The following is a 24,481-nucleotide window of genomic DNA, read 5'->3' on the forward strand; positions in this document are numbered from 1 at the left end:
AGGCACAGGGCTGGGTGGCTGAGCAACACGCTGCCTCAATTCCAAACCAATCACTAAAAACAATTCGAGGCCCACAGTGGGAAACAAAGTTGATTTTTGTCTTTCAGGACTTCACTTACCAGTTTGTGAAGAATTTTTTTAGAAAACACACACACACCTTTTGGGCAGCATCTTCAAAGTGCTGAAAACCTTTAAAAGGCCAGTCTTGTTTGCCCCTCAGTGTTTTGGGTTCCCTGGAAACTTGGGAGTGTTGTTTTCCTTGTGCCCGGCTCTACACACCCAGTTGCCCTTCTGTGATTTTTAGCATGAGCAACAAGGTAGGAAATGATGTGCAGCACCTCAGGGTGTTTAAAGCGTTGGGTGCCCTACAAGTCTTCAGGCTCTAGACAAGATTGCTTTCTTTCCTGTGCGCTGAGTGAAGAAGTCTGCGATATTATTTACATATTTATTTGTGAGCTTGTAGAGGCAACCTGTTAAGATTCCTCCAACCAAGGCATGTATCTTACACAACCCTTTTGCACCCCACCCGATCATTAAAAACACAACACTGTGAAGACGGCACTTTCGGCGTGGTGCTCCTAGACAAACGTCTCTTCTGCCAGCCTCAAGTCCTTCTGCTCCTTGGCTGCTGGGCCAGCACAGGGCGGGTTCCTCAGCCACTCGGCCCTGCTCCGGAGAAGTTCACTCTCCACAGCCTCTGCAGCCACGGAGCAGCAGCTCTTGGGACTGTCGTGGCTGAAGTACTCCTGGACGGTGTTGCGGATGGAAGCCGGGAGGAGGATGCGGAAGGTGTGGCTGAAGCTGCTGCTGCTGGGTTGGGGGGCTGCGGCCTGCTGGACCGGCTGCTCCACAAGAGGGGCACTTGGAGGGATCATCACTTGGCTCACTGACTCACGGTGGTACCTCCTGGAGGTGGACTGCAGGACCAACGGGGTGTTTTGCCCATAAAACACCGTCTGGGGAATATGAACTCTGACTGTGTGTACGTTCTTGGGAACATTCGGGTCACAGCTGCCCTCTGAGCCGGCACCTGCAGTCACATCCTGGTCTTCTTGTCCCAACGGAGACGCCCGTGGACTTCTTTCTTTTGGGGCCATGTAGACGGTTATCTTGGTGCGCTTCAGCCCGTCTTGGCTGTGAGGGACAGCTTCCGGGCTCTTTAGCTCTATGTGCCTCACAGTCTTCTCTCTCGGCACTTGCTGGCTCCTCAGAGGAACGCTCTCCAGATGACAGAGCGGAGGCCTGGGGCCTGACAGAGCAAGGCCCTCAGGGGGAATCTCTGCCCATCTCGGCTCCTTCTCGCCTTCTTCCCAGCCGCTTTCACTGTGGAGGCTCTCCAAAGCACTGAAGGGCATGAAGCCGCTGCCCTGCCCTCGGTTGCTGCTGCTCTCCAGGCTTTGCCCCCCATCCTCGACGTGCAGCTCCAAAGTGCCAGGATCAAGGGGCTTATGCCACTCTTTGGAGGACCTCTTTGGGGACAAGGCATGGAGCCTGGCAGAAGTGCCAAAGAGGAATGGCAGGGGAGAGGCGTCCGCGGGGCTGAAGGCAGACGATTCAGAGCAGTAGGAGAAGGCACTGTCCAAAGAGCTGAGGGAGGAGGCCGAGGGGGACGTGGTGGGCGAGGACAGGCTGGAGAAACTGGACCGGACGGACAGGCTGGATTTCTGCAGAGTGAGGCCTTTTGCCCAGCTGCCGCTCGGAGCAGGGGGCCGCCACCAGCATTTCCGCCTTGCTCTGCTCAGCCGAGGACTCAGGCCTTCCTGGAGGAGCTTCTGGCTCTCCAGCTGCAGCTGCTGCAGCCTTCGGATGCAGTCCCCCTGGCTGTGCACAAGGGTGGCATCACAGCTGGACTGCCGGGCTACCGGCTCGTGCTCCTGGGCGGGGAGCTGAGAGCTCGAGCAGACGCTGGGCTCGGAGGAGCAGCGGTCCCTGGCAGGGTCCAGCGAGCAGATGGAGCCCACGGAACAGAAAGAGGCCTCTTCCTCCAGCAGGTCGTAGCTGTCGGCACTGGCCTTCTTCCGGGCTTTGCTCTGGTAGCAGGCGGTTATCTCCCGGAACAAGTCCCAGTCTTCTTGCTCCTCGCTGAGCTGGAACCCCCCAGGTGGGCTGAACCGGCCGTCCTCCATTCCCAGCACACGAGGCTGCGGCTGCTTCCAGGGCTCCCGGTAGGAAGCAGCAAATTCCATCTCGTCCGAGGAATCATTGGGTGGAGCTGCTGGGGGAAGACACAACTTCATGCTGATGGTTTCTGACCCCTTAACTAATTGCCAGCAAACATCATTACAATGCCAACTCCCAGTGAAGGGGACATCCCCCCCCAATTGGTCTTGGATTGGCTTAAGGAAGAGGATCTGTGCTCCCAACCTCCCCTCCCCCAGAGGATGCGGCCAGTGTGATTGGTTGGTGCAAAACAGGACTCTTGTTTGCTCACCTACCCTATTGACACTTAGTCTTTAGGAGCTTCAATGAACACCGTGGGCTCCCCTAGCGGACACACATACACACAGGGCTTCTTTTGTAGCAGGAGCTCCTTTGCATATTAGGCCACACACCCCTGATGCAGCCAGTCCTCCTGGAGCGTACAGGGCTCTTTGTCCAGGGCCTACTGTAAACTCCAGGAGGATTGGCTCCATCAGGGGTGTGTGGCCTAATATGCAAAGGAGCTCCTGCTGCAAAGTGAGCCCTGTGCAAGCACATGATCTTACGCTGCAAGTAAGCTCCTGCTTAGGGGCTGCCCTTGATCTCCTTGCCTTCAGAAGTGAGGCGGGCGGTTCACCAGACAGAGTTGTTTCTGCAGGGGCCCTTTACCACCTGCGGAACTGCTCTGTCGTTCAGCCGGTCCCCAAGCTGAGGCAGTTTGTACCTGCAGGGGAAGGCTGCGGCTTTTTAGTTAATTGGAGGGGATTTTATTTGTGTACTTTTGCCTTGCAATTTTTAGGAGCCAGTGACATTTTAAAGCGATTTCATACCACTAGCAAGTTGAATTATTCTGCTTCAACTGTAAGCTCCCTCAGAAGGCAAGTAAACCAAGGGCCAAAATACACCATATTTTGCCTTCTCCAAACCTGACTCTTCTCAGCAGCCCCATCCCTTTTAAAGTCTGCTGGGGCCCGATTCAGCTTGAGACGAGGGGCTTGGGGGAGGGGCCACTGCCTCCCTCTGGGCTGCTTTCCCATGCTGAGCTGGAGCACGGGTCCAAAATGGGCCAAACGACTCCCTCCCAGGGCTGCTTCAACTCAGGGGATTGACACTGGAGGGATGGAAGGAGAAACATCTCCTTCTCCACAACATCCTTCTGAGCTGAACTGGACTGGCACAGGCTTTGGAAACCACGTTTGCCACAGCTGTTGTGCAGCTGCAGGGAAAGCAAGTTGGGAGAAGGGTGTAGCCTAGCCCTGCGCATCCAGTGATGGTCCAGACATGAGGCCCAACCAGTCCCACGGCTCTTTCCCACCTCACAGACCCTCCCCCTCCTTTTTGGTGAGGTGCTGAGTGGACTCTAGTCAGCCTTTCCCACTGGGGCTTCAGGGGGATTGCGAGCATGAAAAGGGCAGCCAATCAGCCTTACCCAGTAAGTCATCCAGGCTTCCTGACTTCTCTTTCTCTGGTCTTTGAAAGAGCAAAGCAACATCTCCTCCAAAAACCTCAGTGGAGTTTTCAATCAGGAACTGCACCAACATGGCCACCTGCCAAAGGGAAGAGACGCCCCGGTGAGGGTGGAGGAGGCAGCGGGAACTGTGGCCCACAAAGCAACACTCCCAAGCGACGCTTCTGGACAACCTTCCCCCAAGAGACTGTGAGGAGCCAAAATGCCAGCCCTGCAGAGCTGTGTGCAAAGCCACCCCCTGCTCCTCTTGTGTGGGCAGGCCTTTCTTTAGACATCAAACATGCTGCTGCAGCCAGAAGTGGCCCAGCCCTCCGAGAGATGCAGCATCCCCAGCGCATGCGGAGAATCTCTTTCGGCTTTTGTTTGTTGAGACCCATTTCCCTCCTCAACCAAGCAGAAGCTCACTGGGCGGGATCTCCCTGTGGGTGGCTTCACCTTCTTTGTCGACTTGCTTTCCTCCTCGGGCCCAGTGGGGCTGGGGAGCCACAGCATGTTGGGAGCAATGCAGAGGGCCAGGTTGAAAGCAGTCATCTGATTCTCCGTGGAATTCTGCTCGATGTGATGGAGGACTCCAAAAAGATGCCTGAGCAGGATGAGGTTAGCTTCTGGGAGCTGATTCACTAAACTGGACCCAGGAAAGAGGGAGAAGCCCCGGCATGTCACAAAACAGCCTCCTGAGAACACCCAGCCCATGCCGTCTGCCCCTCCCTGAAGCAGCCCACTGTGTTCCCAGGGAGGAATTCACCCCGGCCCCGAAGAGGCAGGAGGGGAAGGGATCAGGGGGCATTTCATTTGAGGCAAGCCTTCCCCCAAACCCAGTGCATGTTCTGCCTCACAGCTGAACGATCCTCAAGGGTGCAAATCTTGAGAGTTTTGTATCTTAAAATTCTCCCTAAAATGATGAAGTTCTAAATCAATATCTGCAGGCATTCATGTCCGATAGAAACTGTCTCCGGAATCCTGTGAGGCGCAGGCTACACAGCAGTGCTGCGGGTCCCCTGGAGGCTTCTTAAGGGATCTCCAAGGGGAATCAATTGTAAATGTGCTTCAGAAGGATTGCTGGTGTGCCTGCAATGGGACCACTGCCGGCAGCAGCCTCAGGGAAATGGTGGGCTGCATCCCAAACACACCTGACCTCAAAAGTCATATGGAGAGGCGGCTCTGTGAGTCCTTTAAAAGCCCCAAGCAGCCTCAGGCAAGACAAAAAGCCCCTCCTGCCCTGCCCTGCCCCTCCCATCTCCTTTTCCCAGCAACATCTCAGGACCCAGCAGGCCGCGCAGAGCCCCTTCCCAGAGCTGCTTCTTGGGGAGAGGAGGGATTCCGCATCTCCTCCACATCTTCCTTGAGGCTTCTTTGAGAAGGTCATTGTTGAGCTGGGAAAGGGCCAGAGCAGAAGGGCAGCGAGGCTTCTTTCTACCTGCTCTTCCTTCCCTCCGAGGCAACCAGGGCAGGGCTGCTCTGGGCAAAAATGCTGAAGAGGAAAGGCTCCCACCCAGAACTCTGCCTAAAGTGCTGCTGGAGCCTGGGATCCATCGTGGGGGCCTGGTGAGCAGAGCAGCCACCCTCCAATGCTGCCAGGATCTTCTGCCTTGGCCCATTTAGAACCAGAGAGTTGGAAGGGACCTCCAGGGTCATCTAGTCCAACCCCTGCACAATGCAGGAACTTTGCAAATCCCTCCCCCAAACACCTCCCCCCACAGCAACCCCTGCAGGCAAAAACTTCCAGGACCCCTGGCCCAAATGGCCTGGAGAACCACTGCTGACTGACCCCCACGTGGCCACCCGCATCCCCCTGGGTGTGTCAGAAGGGGCCACAAGTTTCTGAGAAGCCTGCCCATGACCCTCCGTTGCCCGGCAGAGAGGCAGGGACGCTCACGAACCTTCGGACTGCTTCAATCCTGTGCGCTCGGCTTCCTTTATCCATGGCTCCCATCCACAGATCGTGCATTTCTGAGGATAGAACACTATCAGGTATATTTCGCAGAAAATCCTAAATCAAATATATATATGCAGAACAATGCAGTCAGTGCTGGGATTTGTTTGATGGCGAAGCATAAACTCTCTGCTTGAAAAGCCACCGTTCAGAACAAGGGACTTCACAAACACAAAAGGGGCTCTTCTGTACTTCTAGTCAGAATCAGGTGACAAGTTACAAGCCCTGCCTAAAGCATCTCCCACAAAGAGCCATCCTGCCACATTTTGAAGACTGCCAGTGAAGGGGAGCTCCCCGCCTTCCACCTCTGGAGCTGGAGCTGCCAGGGGCCCAGCTGCCTTCTCAGGCTCCCTTGAAAGTAGAGTCAGGCACATCTTGCCTCTAAAGTACATACATGTGAATGCATTAGCGTGAACTCTCCCCCCCAGCCCCGCTTTTTGCTGTCAAGTTGCAATGAACTCCTCTCAGTGCGCAAGAGGCATGGTTCTTAACCCGTCCATCCCGACTTTCCATTTTGCCAGCCTGCAATGCTTCCCAGAGAAGCTGAACTGTGTCTGGCTGGCTTTTGGCACACTGCTGCCACTGGGACTCTTTCAGCGTTTGCTCTGCAAGCTGAACTGAGCTAGAGGGGTGTGGCTTGGAAACATCCCGCCCCCCCCTTCTCGCACACAAAGTTTTACCAGGCTTAAGAGAAAAGCACTTTGCTTCCCTTTCCATTTCTCAGACCCTGCCCCCTCCCCCGCCAAAGTCATCTCAATGGCCATTTAGGGATATGAGGAATTGTTCCCACCTCTCAGCCCTGGACATTTTGCTAGCCTTGTTGGAACTCGTCTTGGTTTTCCAGGGAGTTGCTCATATATTTTGTCCAAGCTAAGAACATTGGCATTTCCCTTGAAATGTTGCATCAATCACAATTTTGTGGCAATTCTGCACAAATCATCTTGCCAGTAGTCAGCCTGACTCGAACCCACATCACCCCCCCCCCCTCATCTTGACTCCTTGAAGGGGCCACCTGATGCTCTGCACAGCGACTTCAAGCTCTCAGTCCACACAGCCGCAGCCTGCAGCTCCCTGCTCTGAGACACAGCTGTTGCTCTTTCATCTCACTTCATTCCTTTTCCCAATGGACCAGAGTCTTCTGCAAGTCCTAACCTGCAAATGGGCAAAATCAGCACCTGCCCGCCCACGGGCCTTCTCTGCTGTGGCCCCCATCTTATACAATGGCCTACCTGAGGAGGTCAGAAAGGCTTCCTCTCTGGTGGCTTTCTGTGAGCTATGAAAACTGAATTATTCAAGAGGAGTTTTCTATGATTCACAAAGATAAATGATCAGGGACTGTGGCCTACACTCCTGTGTACAGCTAGCAGAAACTAGGATCCTATTCTGTATCCTATGTCATGTTAGCACTCCTGCTTTGCTTTACAGGCTTCTGGTTGATTCAAGCACCCGCATCCCTGCTGCCTTCCTCCCTGAATGTCCCGTCCTGTGGCTTTTGTGGACTCACTCTGGCATCTGCCCTGACTGCAAGCAAGAAAGGCAGACTATGAATAATGTCTGCAAATAGTTACATAGACAAGTGCCTTTTGAGTTTTTGTGTAACATTAGTGCAAAGAGAAAAATGCACTGAAGGCAGCAAATAGCTTTGTAGGAGAGCGATAACTGCAGCTGCAGCTGGTCTCCTTTGGGGGGGAAATGAATGCACGTATTTCTTAGTGAGGGGGACTTATACAGCCTTCAAAATGTCAAAATAGATAAAATGAAGGTAATATTGAATGGCTTAACCCAGGGCTTTCTTTGTAGCAGGAACTCCTTTGCATATTAGGCCACACACCCTTGATGTAGCCAATCCTCCTGGAGCTTACTGCAGGCCCTGTAAGAAGAGCCCCGGAAGCTCTGGGGTGTGTGGCCTAACATGCAAAGGAGTTCCTGCTACAAAAAAAAAGCCAACGTGTATTCTTGCACACCCAGTAAAACCTTCAGGGCACCATCCAGCCGCTTTGAAGTGCTCCTTGCTTCCTTAACATCCGACCTGACTCACCGTGATGACAGCGGCTGCAACTAAGACAGATTCGCAGTCCATGTGCACTTCGTCTCCAGAGTTGAGTTTCTCTTTCAGCTCCTTCCATATTTTGGCATTTGCTGAGCGCCTGAAGATGCCCCTTGTGGAGGGGCCTTTGTGGTAGAGGAGCTGCAGGAGATCCTAGGAGGGGAAAAGGCACCTGCTGAATATTTACCAAAGACGGTTCTGGGCTTCAGTGTCCATTTCAGACATATTGCTTTAGGTTCTCACAAGTGACATACCTTATCGCACCACTTAGACAAGACCTTCGAGGAAATATGGATGATATAAAAGAACAAGTAACGTTTTTGGCCTCCTAATGCATGTTGCTCTTTTAGTAATACGAGCCATAGGAGAATCCATTTTCTTTGTGTTGAGAATACAGCTCTGGAGCTTTCCCCCCTGGCAATGCAGTGGTCTTGAAGGAGAGGAAGTGGATGTCCACCCAGTATACCTTCTGCGCACAGAGTTCCCTGCCTCGTCCATACCCATCACTTTCAGAAACCATCAACACCTGGTGTGGAAAATTTGGGCCGGAGGAAAGAAGTCATCTGCATCCTCCAAGTACCTTTACAATCCACTTCCTGTGCTTCTAGTTTTGCACTACTGCAGTGAAACAAGGAGAGCACTGCCGATGTGCCCACAGAGACAGCGAGCATGAATGGCACTCGGCCTGCCCCATCACTGGCCCACGACAGGAGCCATCTCTTGCCCAGAGGACCTGCTCCTCGTGCTCACTGAGGGGATCTGGCACAGTCCCATGTTTCCTTACAACACTAGGCAGGACAGGGGAGGCATCGTAAGGGCAGTCTGACCTTGGGGGTCAGCAATGGCCGTCAACAGCAGAGAGAAAGCAGAGGTGATCAACCAGCAAAGGGAAGGCAGTCACTTGGACAGGTGGGAAGCTCAGGACAGAGCGGCTCAAAAGCATCGTGGGCAAGGCCAGCCTAAGGTCTACGTGTCGAGAACCCCACATTACCATGATTGGCTTGGGAAGGCTCCCATCAGGACAAACCGATGTCAGGGAGAGGCCAAAAAGCTTCCGTGGGGTGGCTGGGGACTGCGACACTGGGCTGCCCGTTGGGGTGCTGCTGCTCCGGCGGAGAGCCCAATCAATCAAAGACTTCTTCCTCTTAGTCAGTTTCTGAAAAGTTTCTGAAAGGAAAAAAAAAAATCTTTAGGTTTCCAGATGCTCTTCTGGAAGAATTTCCCATTGCATGTAACCTCAGATGTTATGTGATGACCTGAAGGGCCCCGGGAGAGAGAGGCTTCCGTGCTGAGTGTCCCCTCACCCCCTTGTCCCCACTGAATCCAGCCCCTCTCCTGCAGCCAACAGAAAAGAACATAAGAGAAGCCATGTTGGATCAGGCCAACGGCCCATCCAGTCCAACACTCTGTGTCACACAGTGGCAAAAAATTTTATATATACACACACACACACAGTGGCTAATAGCCACTGATGGACCTGTGCTCCATATTTTTATCAAAACCCCTCTTGAAGGTGGCTATGCTTGTGGCCGCCACCACCTCCTGTGGCAGTGAATTCCACATGTTAATCACCCTTTGGGTGAAGAAGGACTTCCTTATAAGAACATAAAAGGAGAAGCACTTCTACAAATGGAGCAAATTGTTAACCAACTTCAATACTTTATCCTGATGCCTGTCTTTTCATTCCCCTCATCCTTAAATTAATCAAGCCCAGAATGACAATTCATACAGTTGCATCTCCACACCTTGAGCAATGCTTCTGGGGCAACTGGTTGCCGCTTCCCCATCACAGAAGATCAGGAAGAGAAGGGCTAAACAATTCTCCTCCTGCTTCGTGCTTCCCACCTGCGGATGGGCCTCTCCTGATAAGCAGGGACTGGAGCTCCAGGGCACCTAATGCATCGTCTTGGCCTTAGAAGGAGCTGTCGGAAGTCCTCCTGCTGTGTAGATGTCTACTGAAGGGCTGAACTTCCTGCTCCCGTCATGTCCAGCCTCGTTACGGCCTTCAGCAATCCTGAGCATTTCATTTGGACTCCAAGGGACTTAATGCAGAGTGAGGATGCTGGAAGCAGGGCATGGACCTTCCTACAAACATTGGACTCCACAGGATTCAAGGGCGGAACACTAAAGGGTGGAACACTATGAATCTAAAACAAATACCCCCTTCCCTGACTGACTGACGATAATGCAGCAGAGTTTTAGCACAGTTTTAGAGAGCCAGTTTGGTGTAGTGGTTAAGTGCACGGACTCTTATCTAGGAGAACCAGGTTTGATTCCCCACTCCTCCATTGGAATAGCCTTGGGTCAGCCATAGTTTTCATAGGAGTTGTCCTTGAAAGGGCAGCTGCTGTAAGAGCTCTCTCAGCCCCACCTACCTCACAGGTGTCTGTTGCATGGTGGGGGGAGATAAAGGAGACTGTGACCACTCTGAGACACTGAGATTCGGCATGGAGGGTGGGATATAAATCCAATATCTTCTTCTTTTAGCTCAGGCTAGCCCAGTTTTTCCGGATCTTGGAAACAGAGCAGGATCAGCCGTGGTTAGCTCTTGCACGAGAGGCCGCCATGGAAGCCCAGGGTCACAACACCAAGGCAGGCAATGGCCAACCACCTCTGAACCTCTCTTCCCTTCAAAATGCTACGGGGTCGCCATAAGTTGGCTGAAACTCCATGGCACTTTCCACCCCCCAAGCAGCAACGCCAGATGGCACATGAGCCTCCTCCCACCCGACCTTTGCTCGACACTGCCGGGTACCTCTTTGCAGCTGCCCTGGAGCAGGAGGCTTGGCTTTGAGGATGAACTGGCACTGACTGGCCCTGGGGAGCTGGTCCAGGAGGGAAGTTTCATTCTCATCAGACAGCTGCAAGTTACTGCTGGTTCCCTGGAGGTGGTCTAGGGAGTCTCGGAGGCAGCCAAGAAGAATGCTGAAGGGATGCTCGTGACCTGTTTTCACAACACACAAGAGGGACCCTCAACAAACAATGGAGGTTCAGAAAGTCCTGCTTTCAGAAACAGACCTTGAACTTGCAAAAGGTTGCTGTTACTGGATGGACATGGGACACTGGAGGTTTTTCAACAGAGGCTAGATGGCCATCTGACAGTAAGGAGGATCCTATGAATTTAGGGGGAGGGGTTTGTGAGTTTCCTGCATTGTGCAGGGGGTTGGACTAGATGACCCTGGAGGTCCCTTCCCACTCTATGGTTCTGTGACATGCTGGGGCCAGAGGGAGAGCTCGTCCGAGGTATGCAGACCAGTGGCAAAGCCTAGTCTTGAGTCAGCAGCAAGAACTTCTCCAGTGTCTGCTTGTCTCTTCAGCCTTCGATCATTTGAATGTTACCTTCCAGAATACATTTCTTACTGGTCAGGGCCAGTCTACCCAATGACAGCTAGTATCCTGATCCAAGGCCCAGTCTCTCCATCCCAAACCATCCTGGTTTCCCCACATGTTGCTCTTCCAGCACAGTTGCTCAAAAGGTCAGGCAATGAAGTGTTGCTGGAGAAAACATACCTTCACTGCATTTCAAATGACATTCTCCTGGATCACAGTAAGGAAACTGCTCTATCAGGCCTGCGAGGCAGGGATCAACTGTGGACTTCGTAGGAATAGTATCCCGCAAGCTGCTACGCAGGGCACTTTGATTCATATTGCATTTTATTGAATGTTCTGTTTCTGACTGAATTTTTATTGCTTCATTCTGGCCTTTTATTGATTTATTGTTATAAACTGTAAACTGCCTTGAGACTTTTATTGATTTATTAGCTAAAAGTAACTAGTCAGTCCTCCTTAAGAGAGCCTGATGGCAGATCACGAGCTTGCATGCTCTTTGCTGCTCAGATGTGGTGCATTTCTCCCCTTCCTTTGTCCTCCTTTAGGTTTTCCTGCTTTTCTTTTCCGCAATAGCCATGGCGAATTGATATTGGCTGCAAACCTAAGAGTGCTGTCCTGGGAATAAACCTCATTGGAAAAAAACAGTGTTGCAAGAACCAAAAGAGGGCGTTGTGGTGGAAAATTAAAAAGATTAAGAACCTAAAAGGTTAAATGGATCCAAATAAATGGGCCCAACATTAAAGGAAATGAATATAAGATATTGTCAAGCCCCTTCCCTCTCATCTTTATTTACTGTCTAAGGCCTTCTGTTATTCACGACTTAGCTGGCCTAGTATCTGGCATACTGCTGCCTATTACCCAAGACCTTCCTGTTTTGTCTATTGGAGAATGTGAAGGTGTCACCCTCTCCTTTCTCAGGAATTCTTATCTCTTACCAGAGCCTTAATAGAAGGTTTTGTAGTTTAGAGTCGTTTTTATTGTAGCCTTATAACCTTTAGATTTGAATATTGCTGCCATTTGGTAACGGTCTATGCCATCCTATATAGTGAATGTGTATCTGATACCTCTTTAGTCTCTTCAGTGACTCTGTCTATGAAGCATCTCTTGAGTTCTAATAAATGCATCTAATTGAAATAAACAAAGGACGCCATTCGCCTCCTTGGCGCCTGGAGGGGGAACCGCCAAGCTGCCCCAAGCCGTTTCCGACTTTTTTTTAAAAAAAAGAAACCATCCAGAGCGTTTGAGTACTTGACCTGTAAGGGAAACAAGAGAGGAATCTGGCTTCAGAGGCACCTTCCCAGTGAAAGCCCAGCCGCCTCACAGCCGCTTTCAGGGGAGCGCGTAGAGACTTCGGGATGGCTCTTTTTGAGCCATCCCGATTTGGGGCACCTCCCAGCCACCCCAAAATGCCCATCTGTTATCAGCCATTGGCACTCATGCATGCCCGCCACTGGGAAGATTTCTCAGCTTCTCATTAGCATTAAAACAAGAGTTGGGGAATTCCCTTCACTCCAGTGCTTCTCAGAGGCCGTTTTCCCACTCAAACAATCATGGGCTCAGGGGAGGTGCTCCCCCTTCCCTCAGCCACCATGATGAGCCTCAGAAATATTAACAAGAAGCTCATAGTGGGTCGGGAGGGAGGGAGGGAGGGAGGGATGTGTGCCTGCACAGAGACAACTCGATGAACCAGTGCCTGCATCACTGGTTGGACTCCTGCCTCTGGGAAACTGTATTTTGAGCAGTGGTTCCAAATTTAATGATGGTGATTTGAGGAAGGGAGAGCCTCTTGAAACACGTCCAGTTTAAACCCGGGCGATCTGTCATCACTTATCTAAAGCCAAGAGCTCAGAGGAACACTACTGGAAACTGACCAGAGTTTTGGAAACTGACTAGAGACTTCTATAAGGATTTCCTTTTTTGCATTCTAGGCATGAATTATGGCTCTGGAAATGTAATTTTGTATTGCTGAGTGCATAAGCGTGTGAATGACAATTATAACACACTAATACTTTGGCCACCAAATAAGAAGGGAGCACTCACTGGAGAAGATCCTGATACTGGGAAAGACAGAAGGTAAAAGAAGAAGGCGACAGCAAAAGAGGAGATGGCTGGACAGTGTTACTGATGTAACAAACACGAATTTGAGCAGACTTCAGAGGATGGTGGAAGACAGGAGGGCCTGGCGTGACTTTGTCCATGGGGTCGCAAAGAGTATTAAGTAAGATTCGGTGTTATTTTGTGGTTGCTCATAAATGGTGGACGTGGCAACCCTATAACAGTTTTCAGCTTCAAACGATGATTTATGAATAAATGGCTTTATACTCAGAATAAATCCATGAGAAACAGAACAGAGTTTGCCACCGTTATTCTTTGGGGGGGCTCAGAAGTGTCTTACATTGTGCCTTTAGACAGCACAAATCACATGGTTCAGTAAAGTCGTGTGTTGGCCTAGGGAGTATTTTCTATCTAAGTTGGCCAACTGTATAACCTAAATGCCTCCGACCTGGAATACACTGAAAGCTGCTTTCTCCTCCTGTTTTTTGGCAAAGCTCTGGGTAAAGCTTTGAAGCGTAACCTTTCTTTAAGTCGACTTAGGCAGACTAGAAATGAGATTTATGCTTATACAGAACTGACTTCTATGGGATATTTTTTCTACTTAATGGTTTGTTTAATCAGAATGGGAGTGATCAGATGATTTTTAAATAAAAGTTTTAATTATCTTGTGAGTCTATTGGCTAGAAAATACAGGGACTGATTTCTTACTAGGCTTGTTCCGGTCTCGAAGCCCCTCCCCCCAAATGCTTCTTTCTGATTTCACACAAGCTGCCCTGTGGCTGCAAGTTGTCCTGCCTCTTTCCAGCAGCAAGCAAGAGCCTCTGAAAACCGGTTTCTGCTTGCCGCAGGCAAGAGGCAGGGCAAGTCACAGTCCCAAGGCAACTTGTGCAAAATTGGACAGAAGCGCCGGGGGGAGGGGGGGATGGGCTCCAAGACCAGAACAAGCCTAGTGAGAAATCGGTCAGAGTTTCATTGTGAACTTGAAGCAAACAAAGAAACAAACCTTAGTATCTTCTTGGAGATTGAGGACTGTGCCCTGCAAAGAGTGAATGTCAGGGAACATTCATTTGTCAAGCAGCACTACAATCTCCATTCTAGTGGTTAATGCGTGAGTCAAAGAGTTTTAAATCTCCGTGTGGCTGTTTCAAGTCATGTCCCCCTTGCAGTTGGATCCCAGCAACTACCACAGTCCTTGGGATGGTCCTTATTGTGTTCTGTGTACACATGGCCCCGGGAAGCCTGAGCGAAGTGGGGAGGGAGTGGGGCTGCAAGCACCTGGTGTCTGCCGCCCCATCCTGTCTTCGCCCAGACTCCCTGAGGCTCGGGAAGCCTGGGCGAAGTGAGGGGTCAGTGACATCATCGGGGCATGCGTGCTTTGTGCAAATATGATGGGGGGGCAGCAGCAGAGTGCTATTCTGTCTGGGGCGCAGAAAAGCCTAGCGCCGGGCCTATCTGTGTGTTTCTGCTGTTTCTACTGCTGTTGCTGGAAGGTTCCTATGGTCCTGCACTAAGAGTCAGGGTATAAAGACATTTGTACCAAGGTTACCACCAGTAATCCACTTCAGGAACTAGTTGGAAGCTAACCATAACGGATGTCAAATTTAGCACAAGTAGCTCTCTCCACAGTCGGAGTTGAAAAGGGCCGGGGAGTTGAGCGGGAGGCATCCTGTGACCCCAGGGGTCAGCCAGCACTAACGGGAATCGTTATTAGCCCTCCTCAGGAGGAGACTGCAGCTGCTCTTGGGCCACGGGGAGGCCCAGCTCTGTGAGGAATGAGAAGGTCTGAAAAGAAAAGTCAGATTTTAAAAATCCTCAAACATCCCCACTTCCCAGAGCTTCATCAAAAATCCAGTCCTGGCCTGATTCAAAAAGCCCCTCCCTAAATATGATACTCTTGGTAAGACAAATGTAATAATAGAAATGGTTATGAAATATTATGAGAAAGGTCAAAAAAACTTGCCCTGCCCCCTTGGCCAAAACAAATACCTCTTCTAATTTGAATTCCACATTTGAACATACATCATCTTCTTACTAATGCCGATGATGTAAAAAAAGAAAATTTCATTTGGGCCATTTTAAAGATCCAAGATTATCCTAGGGTTGGTGTCTTGAATTTGAACTATAAGCTATTACACCATTTTTATTTTCATTTCTGGTGTTTCTGAAATCCCCTTCTGCTACCCATAACTCAGTCTTTTGGCTCCACATCTCAAATCCACGTTTCATACAAACAACATTTCCAAGGTCTTTTGTATCAAATAGATATTTCTCCCCAAAGGGTACATGCCACCTGTGCGTAAAACAGGCATCATCATTTAGAAGAATGCGCAGAGGGGCAGCTGTCTTACAGCAGGATCTCGATGAGCTTCGCCTGCAGTAACTCACATTAATCCGTTCTGACAAAACAAGACCGGAGCCCAAGGCTCCCCTTAGGGCCTAGAAACATTCGTGCCATTTTGAGTTCTTGTGAGTCAGAGCTCCCTTTTTCACACACTGGCATCTGCAAGAAGTCTGACTCACAAAAACCTATCCCTGCCAGAAATATAGGAAACTGGAATAAAGGCTGTTAGCGTGGACTCCTGCTTATTTGACCATATAGAATATATTGTTGTTGTATTTCCATGCACGTGTGAGGGATTGTGGGGTTTGTGTGTTTGAGGCTAGGGGTCTCAGGGTCTCCAATGAACAGACTCTATGAAATGCAGGTGAAAAAAAGTCAAAATGGTACAGAATCCAGAGAAGACTGTTAGGGAAGCCCCAGGAAGCCAAACACAAACGGCTGCTCTGCTTCTGTGGCTCTAACAGGAGGCTTTTTTGCATGTTGGTGCAGGCTGCTGCTTTTTTTGCTTGGTGGTGCAGGCTGCTGCTTTCAAGGGACGTGTCCAGCAGCTTGCTGACTGAAAGAAACGAGTGTTTCTTGACAGCTGATCTGGCTGATCTCTGACTTGCTTGGGGCCCGGAGGCCCTTGGAGTTCAGGGTTCACAGCTCTCAGGAAGCTCTCAGGGAAGCTGGGTCCCTCTCCTGGGAGCAGGAGTGAAGGGAAGACTTTTCCTTATACTGTTATCTAAAACACTCCCAGGAATTGCCGTCTGCCCTGCTGAGGCAAACTAACATACATATCTGCAAGGACAATTCCACAAAATATCAAATTTCAGATTGGGGAAATTGTTCCCCCCCTCCCAACTTCATCACGCCACAGCATCCACCGACACTGGGCCATGCACCTGAGAACTCAGATTTAAAAACACTGGAGTCTCTCAACATGGAGCTCACTGTGTCCTGCCTGGTTTGGCCCTTAGGAAGAGCTCTTTCAGAGCCATAAAACTGTCTTCCACTGTACAGGTTAATTCCTTCCTGGCCAAAGCCATGAACTTCAGTAGAAAGATTATCTAACTTTTGGCTTCTCCTGGTTAAATAATAGCTCCTTACTGAATTTGTGTTTTCACATGTGCCAGTACATTTGGTTGCCATGCACCACGGACTTCGTAGTCTTTAGGCTGCTTAAACGGTAATTCTTGTATTTGGTGCCAACAAATGCTTTGTGAATTTTATGTTTTCCACAAAGCAGGCTCAGGGCAGCTTATAGGTCATGTAATTTTGTGATGGAAAACAGAAGGTAAGTATTTAAAAAAAAATCCAGGCATTAAAAATTCAAATTACATGCGGAAAACCAAAGTAAAGTTACCACCATAGTGACACACAGATAGAACCTTCTGAGCAATGTCGTGGGATGTTCAGCTACTAACCACTAGATCAGGGGTGTCAAACATACAGCCCACGGGCCGGATCAGGCCCACAGAGGGCTCCAATCAGGCCCTCCAGCGACTGGCTGTCGTCTGCTTCATTTTCCCTTGCCTGCTTTTTTCGGTAGCCATTTTGTGTTTCTTCCCAGATAAGCCAGAGCAGCAAAGCAGCCTTTCCCTCTCCTCCCACCTTTTCCTAAGGGGAGGAGGAGAGAGGAGCAGCCTCAGCCAATGAGGGAACTTGGCTCTATAGCTCTGCTAGGTGATTAAGTTTGCCAGGCTCAATTAATCACCCTGCAGAGCTACTGAGACAAGCCTCTCTTCCTTCTAATGAATGGCTGAGGCTCCTCTCCCTCCTCGTGCCCCAGGGAAGGAAAGAAAGGGCCAGAGCTTCCTTTGCCAGTTCCCACCATCGGGAGAGCTGCAAAAAGTGCTTTTAAGACTAGCAATGTTTTAGTGAAGGTATGAGCTTTGAGCCTTGCTACAGAGAGAGAGAGAGAAAGAGAGAGTTTTGTTGGGCTTGTTAGGGGTGTAAGTGGGTTCCCCTCCTCTTTTTCACTTTACTCATGCCCTCCAGTCTTTCTCAATAGGAAAGCATGTGAACTATTTAGCAGAGAAATATCAGCATTTGGCTGACAGTGTGTTCCACCCTAGGCTTACCCAGCAAATTTTCCTTCATTTTTCTTTCACATTTTCCTTTGATTGGGGCTCTTGAATTTAGACTTCCATGACAGTAGCCTGACACGGACCACTGTACCTGGCTATCTCTCTGTTCTTGTAGCTGTTTTTTTTTTTGGGGGGGGGGGGGGAAGTTGTATTTTTTTTTTAGTTGTAGTCATTTTTCTGGGGAAAATGATAGTTTTGTAGACAAGCACATAGCCCTCAGTCTATGCCATGGTGCCTTCACATGCTCTTGACTTGTACATGAAGCAACTTCTGTACAAAAGCTCACAATGCCCAGCTGCTTCACGTTCCTCTGGGTCTTAGGCTCCAAGCATTGACCATGAGATGTCTGTAATGAATGTCAATGAATCATGACAGATGTGCACACCTGAACAGCACATATTCAAGACTGGTACAGCACAGACACTGCCTGCAGTTTTTGATGCAATAATTCATAGCAAGAGGTGACATTTATCAGAGACTGTAAAACAAAATATTGCTAGCATGCTAATATTTTAAGCATGTTTTATTTTAAGTAAAAAAATCTTTAATTGTAAGTCTGTGCCCTTTATACAGTTTATATCTTCGCTACCAGGCATTACACTTTATGACACACGTCCCGACAAGATCTCATTCATGTCAAATCCAGCCCTCGTAACAAATGAGTTTGGCACTCCTGCACGAGGCTCAGCTGATGGCCAAAGATGGAGGATTTTGCAGATTTAAGCCTTCATAAACAAGTGCTTCTTAAAAGAATGTACCATGTAGGATGGTTTTTGATGGAAGCAGTGGGCAAACCAGGGAATTTGCTTTCCCTCCCTTTAGTAAATCTACCCATTTCTCAGCAAATTCCACTTTTGCAGAATTCAACAGTAAACTTTCTCTGAGTCTGCAAAACTTTCTTCTATGGGTTTGGTATTGGAATTATAGCAGAGATGCATACAAACAGTTGGAAGTGTTCAACTTGCACACATTTCCATTCAATCAATCAATCAATCAATCAATCAATCAATCTTTATTGCATTAGCAACAAAATGCCAAAGCAACCAACAACCAGACTCAACAATAAAAAAAACTCAATAAAACATTCAATACAACAATAGAATTATATTAATCATGATAAAATTTAGGCTGAATTATCAATAAATTGTATCCAGTGACATCCTAAGAAAACAACCCACATTTCCATTCAATTCCACTCTAATCCCAAGCCTTCACTGGAAACTTTCCAAAGCATTTTATTGAAGAACATATTTCATTTGAACTGCCCTTCTCTGCTGCGTGGACCTGACAGTCTAAGTTTTACATCTGGCAAATGTTGCCAGTAAACATCTAAGAGTTCTTATTCAAAGGCCCACTGAATTCTGGGATGTGGTGATAGTTCAGATCTCTTTCAAAAGACCAACTTCCTGGATGATAAAAGGAATAATGAATGGCTCAGCTCCAGGTTTCTCGACTATTGCTCCAGTCCTTACCAATAAGCGGGTATGCAGGATCATCCCTTCCTGGTATGACCCAGAGGTGATAGTCGCTTGGTCGGCCCTGTGAATTGAGAAACAGAAAGAGGGCTTGTCAATGTGCAATAGAGGCCAGGCGCCGAAAAAGAGGACAGCAGTCTGACTGTGCAGAGTCCAAAACAACGGAAAGAGCTATCAGTCGAGCAGGCCTGGGCTCAGGAAATCTCCTGGAAAGCAACAGGATGAAAGTCCCTGCTCGCCTCCAGCAGAAAGGAAAAGGTCCAACACAGAAAAAAGGTGCAAGGCAAAGCTTTTCTGAATCCATCAATGAGGCTCAGAGAGAATCCTAGTCAAATAAGAGTCCAGGAGCTTATTCTAAAATTTAAAAATGGGCAGCACAATACAGTCCCTATCAGAACAAAGTGTGCTGTGAGAGAACTGCTCCTGTGCTTTCTGAAATGCACAATTCTGAACACTTTCCTTTCTCTCATGATTTCTTAATTTTAAGACTTAAGCCCTTGTGTAGGAATGTAGTACTCTGAAAGCCAAAGATCCCTCAGCGTAGGGCATCTGAAATATAAACATAAGAGACTTTTGGGGGGCAGACCCCTGAGGAAGGGGGAGCCTTCCGGTTCTCGTGACCCTGCTGGGAATGATGTGGGCCTTTGTGGGAGAGACTTCCCAGTCGGTGCTTTAAGGATTAACTTGTGAGATGCCACAGAGCCTCCTCCTGTCTTCCAGTTACACCTCCCAACTCATCACCTAGTACCAAATTGGTGGTTACCATGTAATGATGAGGAGAGACTCTGTGCCTAGGAGCACGCTCTTTACCTGTCTTGACACTGAGAGCAGGGCATGCCCTTAGTTCAACTTCATTCAGGTTCTACCAAAGTCCTTTCTCAGTCATGAGAGGTGTTTAGGATTGCCTGGGGCTTCTGGCCACCTGGCTGGCTCCTTTCTCAGGATTTGCATTCAGCTTGACCAAGCTGAAAAAACCTGTATTAGGCCTATATGGCCCGATGCAGGTTCCCCAGAACCTGGTTTCCTAGTTAGATATTGCTGTCTATGGTGGTCCGAAATGCCAGGCAGAACTCTGGCTTCCCTTTAACTCCTCCCCACTTGGAAGCAGGGCGGGGGAACGGGGAGGTTTGAAAGGATCTGCCTGGCAATGGGGCTGGCACAGAGGTGCCACTGCCAAGCAGAAATGTCTGGCTTCCCTTTAACTCCTCCCTACTTGGAAGCAGGGCGGGGGAAGAGGGGTTGAAAGGCTGTCATGCGGGCTCCACTGCCAGGCAGAAACAGCAGGGCTGGGGAAGGAAGGGGGAGGCATTGAAGTGCCGCCCCTCCATTCTCCAACCAGGCCTGAGAGTTGCCTCATGGCTGCAGAGCACTCTCTCCACTGTGTCCTGTGGGCCCAAAGGCTCCAGCGGAGAGATTGTGCTGCCACTGCCGTGTGATGAGAGAGAAAACCCCTGTCTCTCCATTGTATCCTATGAGCCCAGAGGGTACAATGGAGATGAGAGACTTTTTGCTTCCCCAGACAGCTGCCTTGGTAGGCCAGACGGGGAAGCAAAGGGGGGAGGTATTTAAAGATGCCGCCATGATTTCTCCTCGCTGCCCTGGCAGGTCAGTTGGGGAAGCAAAGGGGAGGGAGAGAAGTCAGTTTCATCCCCCGCAGTTAGAAGCCAACAGCTGAATATTTTCAGAAATGCAGAGTATTTCCTGAATCCCAGTATAATACCCATACTGAGATTTGAGAATATTGGGATTTACTGATATTTGGGGGGGGGGGGTTTGGTTTACCTGAACCCCCCAAACACCCCCTAGTCCTTTGGCCTTGTGAGGTCCAGTTCTCCTTTCACTATTATGGGATTTCAGCCTGCCCGTGCAGTCCTTTAGCTCCATGATGTCAGGCAGCAATTTTTCTCCAGGCCAGTTTGGCCCAGGGATCCTGGATTGTTTTCCTGCCGCATTCTGGGCATGGAGCCTGCAGGGGTCACTGGGGGTGTGGGGAGGATGGAAGTATTTGTGAACTTCCTGTATTGGACTAGATGGCCCTGGAGGTCCCTTCCAACTCTACGATTCTATGTTGGGTAGGTGAATATAGGTACTAGATCAAGATTATTTTTGGGGAAAAAGCATTCTGCTCATGCTCAGAGGCACACAGCTACATTGCGGATGGAGAAGTTGTGATGGATGACTGTAAAGACACCGGGCTGAATGAGAGGGGCACTCCTTTTTCTTCTCCTGTGGCCCCCCCAGTGGCACAACTTACTCTTGAGAAATTTTTCTTCTACAAGTAGAAGAGTGTGATTGATCTCACCTTGATTTCCTGCCCAGTGCCCTCACTTCTTGGTCCTGACATTAAGCAAGCAGGAAGAAGGAAGGAGCAAAGGAAAAAAAGTTATGAATAGAATGTACAAAATGAGTTCATTCAGTAGGAAGTGTGCTGGATCAGGATAAGAGCTCTGTTGCTGTCCCCACAATGATCCCTTGAAAGGCAATTGAGTAAAAAAACGAATAACACATTTCCCCTGACATCTCCATTAGGAAATGGACTGAAGCCTATTTTTTTAAAAAAAGCTGGGGAAATGACGGGTGGGGGGCGGGTCTCTGCCTAAGACAGCACTGCCTCTAGAACGGGAGGCCCAACTGGGATATAAAGCTTGACATGTTCTACTGCTTCAGACCAACACGGCCGCCCCCCTGGATCTCTCTTCATGGGATATGAAGCTGACACTTACCTGCAGCCCCAGGTTCTGTGTTGCCTTCTTGATGATGCTGTCTGCTGTCTCTGTGTTGGAGATGCTGATTGTGGTGTTCTAGGCATGGAGAACAAAGGCACATTTCAGAGCAGCTGCAAAGCAGTCCTGGGGCCACTGAGCCACGTCACACTCATGCTGCTCAGGTGGATGCCAGTGATGCTCTTTCAATGTGATCACATTTAAAACTGTTCAGTGACTTATACCAATGTCCTGAATTCCCTGCCGGCCTCCCCAACCCATTCTTCCTTTCCTTGGTGCCCTCAAAGATCTTTTCTCTGCAGTTTTTCTCTCTTGCCATCTTTTGGTTTAGATCTATTGGACCTGAAAAGAATTTGAGATTCCCAAAAAAATACAGATCCCAATACCGGAAAAGTATTTGGTTTTTTGGAAATCCCATTTTCTTCCGGGTTCAATTCTCCCCACAGGAACAGCTGGGGTTCTGCTGGGCAGTCTGGCTTAAACCAGAGCCCGCAAAGCAGCTGACTGTAGGGAGAACTCTTCTCCCAGGCTCCACTGGGGCTCTCTCTGACAGTTCTGTTGAACAGCTCAAAAGAGCCCCAGCTGAGGGGGCGAGAAGAGTATCTGCCTGGCTGCTTTGCGAGCTGTCTTCTGTGGTCCCTTCAGGGCTGGCCCAAGGGAGCGTGCCACCCCAGGCAGACTTGCCAGTCGCCACCCCCTCCATGGCGCTGCCCCCTCCCCTTTCGTACTCCCCCCCAACTGCGCACCAGCCGGGAGCCCTCCCCACTCGGAATCATCAGAGAGAAGCTTCTGGCCAGTGTGCGGTCTCTGCATTGCTCCCTGAGCACCCGAGGCAGCAATATTTGGATATTTGCCAAGGGTGCTGGGTCAGGAGGGTCCAATTGGGCGACCTCCCCAATGCCTAGATTGCCTTGTGTGAGGGCCAGCCCTGGGTCCCTTGAAATGCCCCTTGTTTAAAGGGACTGCAGAAGAAAGCTCCGAAGCAGCTGAGTGGCAGGAGTGACCTGTTCCAGCTTGTCAGATGTTGATCTGGGTTCGGGGGCAACTGAATGGATCGGAGGTTTGGGGGGGGATCCCCCCCCCCCAAAAAAAATCCCAGATATATCTGGGATGCCAAAATATACCCCAAAGTTCTAATACGATGCTTTCTGGGTATATTTTCAGTTCGGGTAGACCCGAATGCACCCTCCTAGTGCCCACCGAGTGTTTTTAGCAAGTGAGCAGGGCCAAGTGGGGCTTTTGCCCTGCGAAGTTTCTGACTGGACAGTGGAGATTTGACTGGCCATGGAGATTGTTAAGAAGCCAGCTTTGGCCCCAGCTGCCACCACAGCACAGGAGTCTTCACTGGGTGACTGAAGAGAAGCTGCAGCAGCCATTTTGTGGCTGAGCCGGCCAAGCTGTGCCAGAACTCCCAAGGGGCTATAAGGGGTTGGCGGCTCCTTCTCCAGCAGGCATTTTACAGCAAAGGAAAGAAAGGCCCCTTCCTTGAGGAGCTGCCTCCAATGGAGGGGCAAGTGGACGGAAGCAGAGGCAGCCCCAGCTAGGCAACGGCTACCTGGAGATTTGGGGGCAAGTTTGGGGCGGGGGGGGGAGGAAGCTCAGCAGGGTACAATGCAGCAGGGTCTTCCCTCTAAGCCAGCCATTTTCTCCAGGGGAACTGATCGCTATTGTTTGCAGATCAGTTGTAACAGTGGGAGATCTCCAGGCCCCATCTGGAGGGGCTGGCAACCCTAGGAACAGTAAGGTGTCCATAGGTACCACAGGTATGGATTGAGTGCAAATGAAGCAGAGGAAGAAAACATTAGGGACTGAATGGGATTCACTGGTTTGTGACACACAGCTTTGCTATGGAATCTTCATCACTAGAACAAATTTGTCAGAGCAAGTGAGCCATGGCTGTATGTGTGTTCAAAACAGCACAAAACCTGTCTGTGTGGATGTTAGAGAGAAGATGCAGAAAAGGTGGGAAGTCAGAGATATAGAAGTGAGTCTCAGGCCGATTCCTCACCAGCATTTGTTCTGCCGCCACGCTTCTCCTTGCACCGGCACAAGCCACTGATTCCCCACCAGTCGCTCCACAGTGCCTCTTGCTTTGGGGCTCCCTCTTCTCGTGGCGGCAACTGGAACTCCAACAAACCAGCATCCTAACCCTAACCCCACAAAACAATTTGATCTCATATACGACAACCCTAATGGTCCAGAACAAAGTGTGCTGGCACGATCCATGATGACAGACAGAGTTTATTCTCAAACTTACTTGCATTTTGTTTGTGTTTCTGTTTGTCTGTCTGTGTGTGTGTGTGAGAGAGAGAGATTTCTCTCAGATGGACTCTCATGGCTGTGAAACCTTTCCTGTTAAGGAGTGCTGACTTTATGTGGGAGCCCATGAATGGGTTGGTCTGTGTGGCAAACACACTCCTGCCCTTCAGACCCCCCTCTGGAGCTATGAGCACCTCTGCAAATACAGATGTTGGCTGTCTCTACTTGGCTCAAACGTTCAAAACAGCTGCTGTTCTGGGGTGTGTCCTGAATCCTTTTGACTACCTTCTATTCAGATGGAAGATTTGAAAAATTCAGTGTTACTCACAGAGGAGCTATTGTCACCATCCATCAACAGAATCTGCATGAATAAACTTTTGGGACATTCATTCTGCTTCATTTCATTGCTATGCCTGTAATTCAGAAGGATACCATAAGGAAAAAAAATCCCAGTGTGCCAGACACACACGTTTCCATGGGTGTGGGAGGATCATGAAAGAAATACAAATAGTAAATACAAATGCTGAAATTATTACAATAACTAAACTATGATTATGGAAAAGAGAGGAGATCAGAAAGGATTAGATTATTTCAGTAGAAAAAAAACTTCCTGGAATTCAGGTGATTTTTCATGAAGAATGA

General features: G+C 49.6%; 1 protein-coding gene across 1 annotated transcript in view; it reads right to left on the reverse strand.

Annotated features, from left to right (window-relative positions):
• Positions 1 to 566: 566 nt before the first annotated feature.
• LOC132579558 (rho GTPase-activating protein 20-like) overlaps positions 567 to 24,481 on the reverse strand; it is a 33,745-nt gene continuing 9,830 nt past the window's right edge. Inside the window, exons 5-14 of the mRNA XM_060250011.1 lie at positions 24,168 to 24,252; positions 21,581 to 21,658; positions 18,855 to 18,921; positions 10,343 to 10,531; positions 8,579 to 8,754; positions 7,579 to 7,740; positions 5,488 to 5,597; positions 4,043 to 4,232; positions 3,569 to 3,686; positions 567 to 2,212 (exon numbers count right to left, since the gene is read on the reverse strand). Of these exons, the coding sequence (XP_060105994.1) occupies positions 579 to 2,212; positions 3,569 to 3,686; positions 4,043 to 4,232; positions 5,488 to 5,597; positions 7,579 to 7,740; positions 8,579 to 8,754; positions 10,343 to 10,531; positions 18,855 to 18,921; positions 21,581 to 21,658; positions 24,168 to 24,252 (2,809 nt within the window). The 3' untranslated portion in view covers positions 567 to 578. The remainder of the gene's footprint in view (positions 2,213 to 3,568; positions 3,687 to 4,042; positions 4,233 to 5,487; positions 5,598 to 7,578; positions 7,741 to 8,578; positions 8,755 to 10,342; positions 10,532 to 18,854; positions 18,922 to 21,580; positions 21,659 to 24,167; positions 24,253 to 24,481) is intronic.

Source organism: Heteronotia binoei, chromosome 11 (assembly GCF_032191835.1).
Source record: "Heteronotia binoei isolate CCM8104 ecotype False Entrance Well chromosome 11, APGP_CSIRO_Hbin_v1, whole genome shotgun sequence".
Lineage (NCBI taxonomy): Eukaryota > Metazoa > Chordata > Lepidosauria > Squamata > Gekkonidae > Heteronotia > Heteronotia binoei.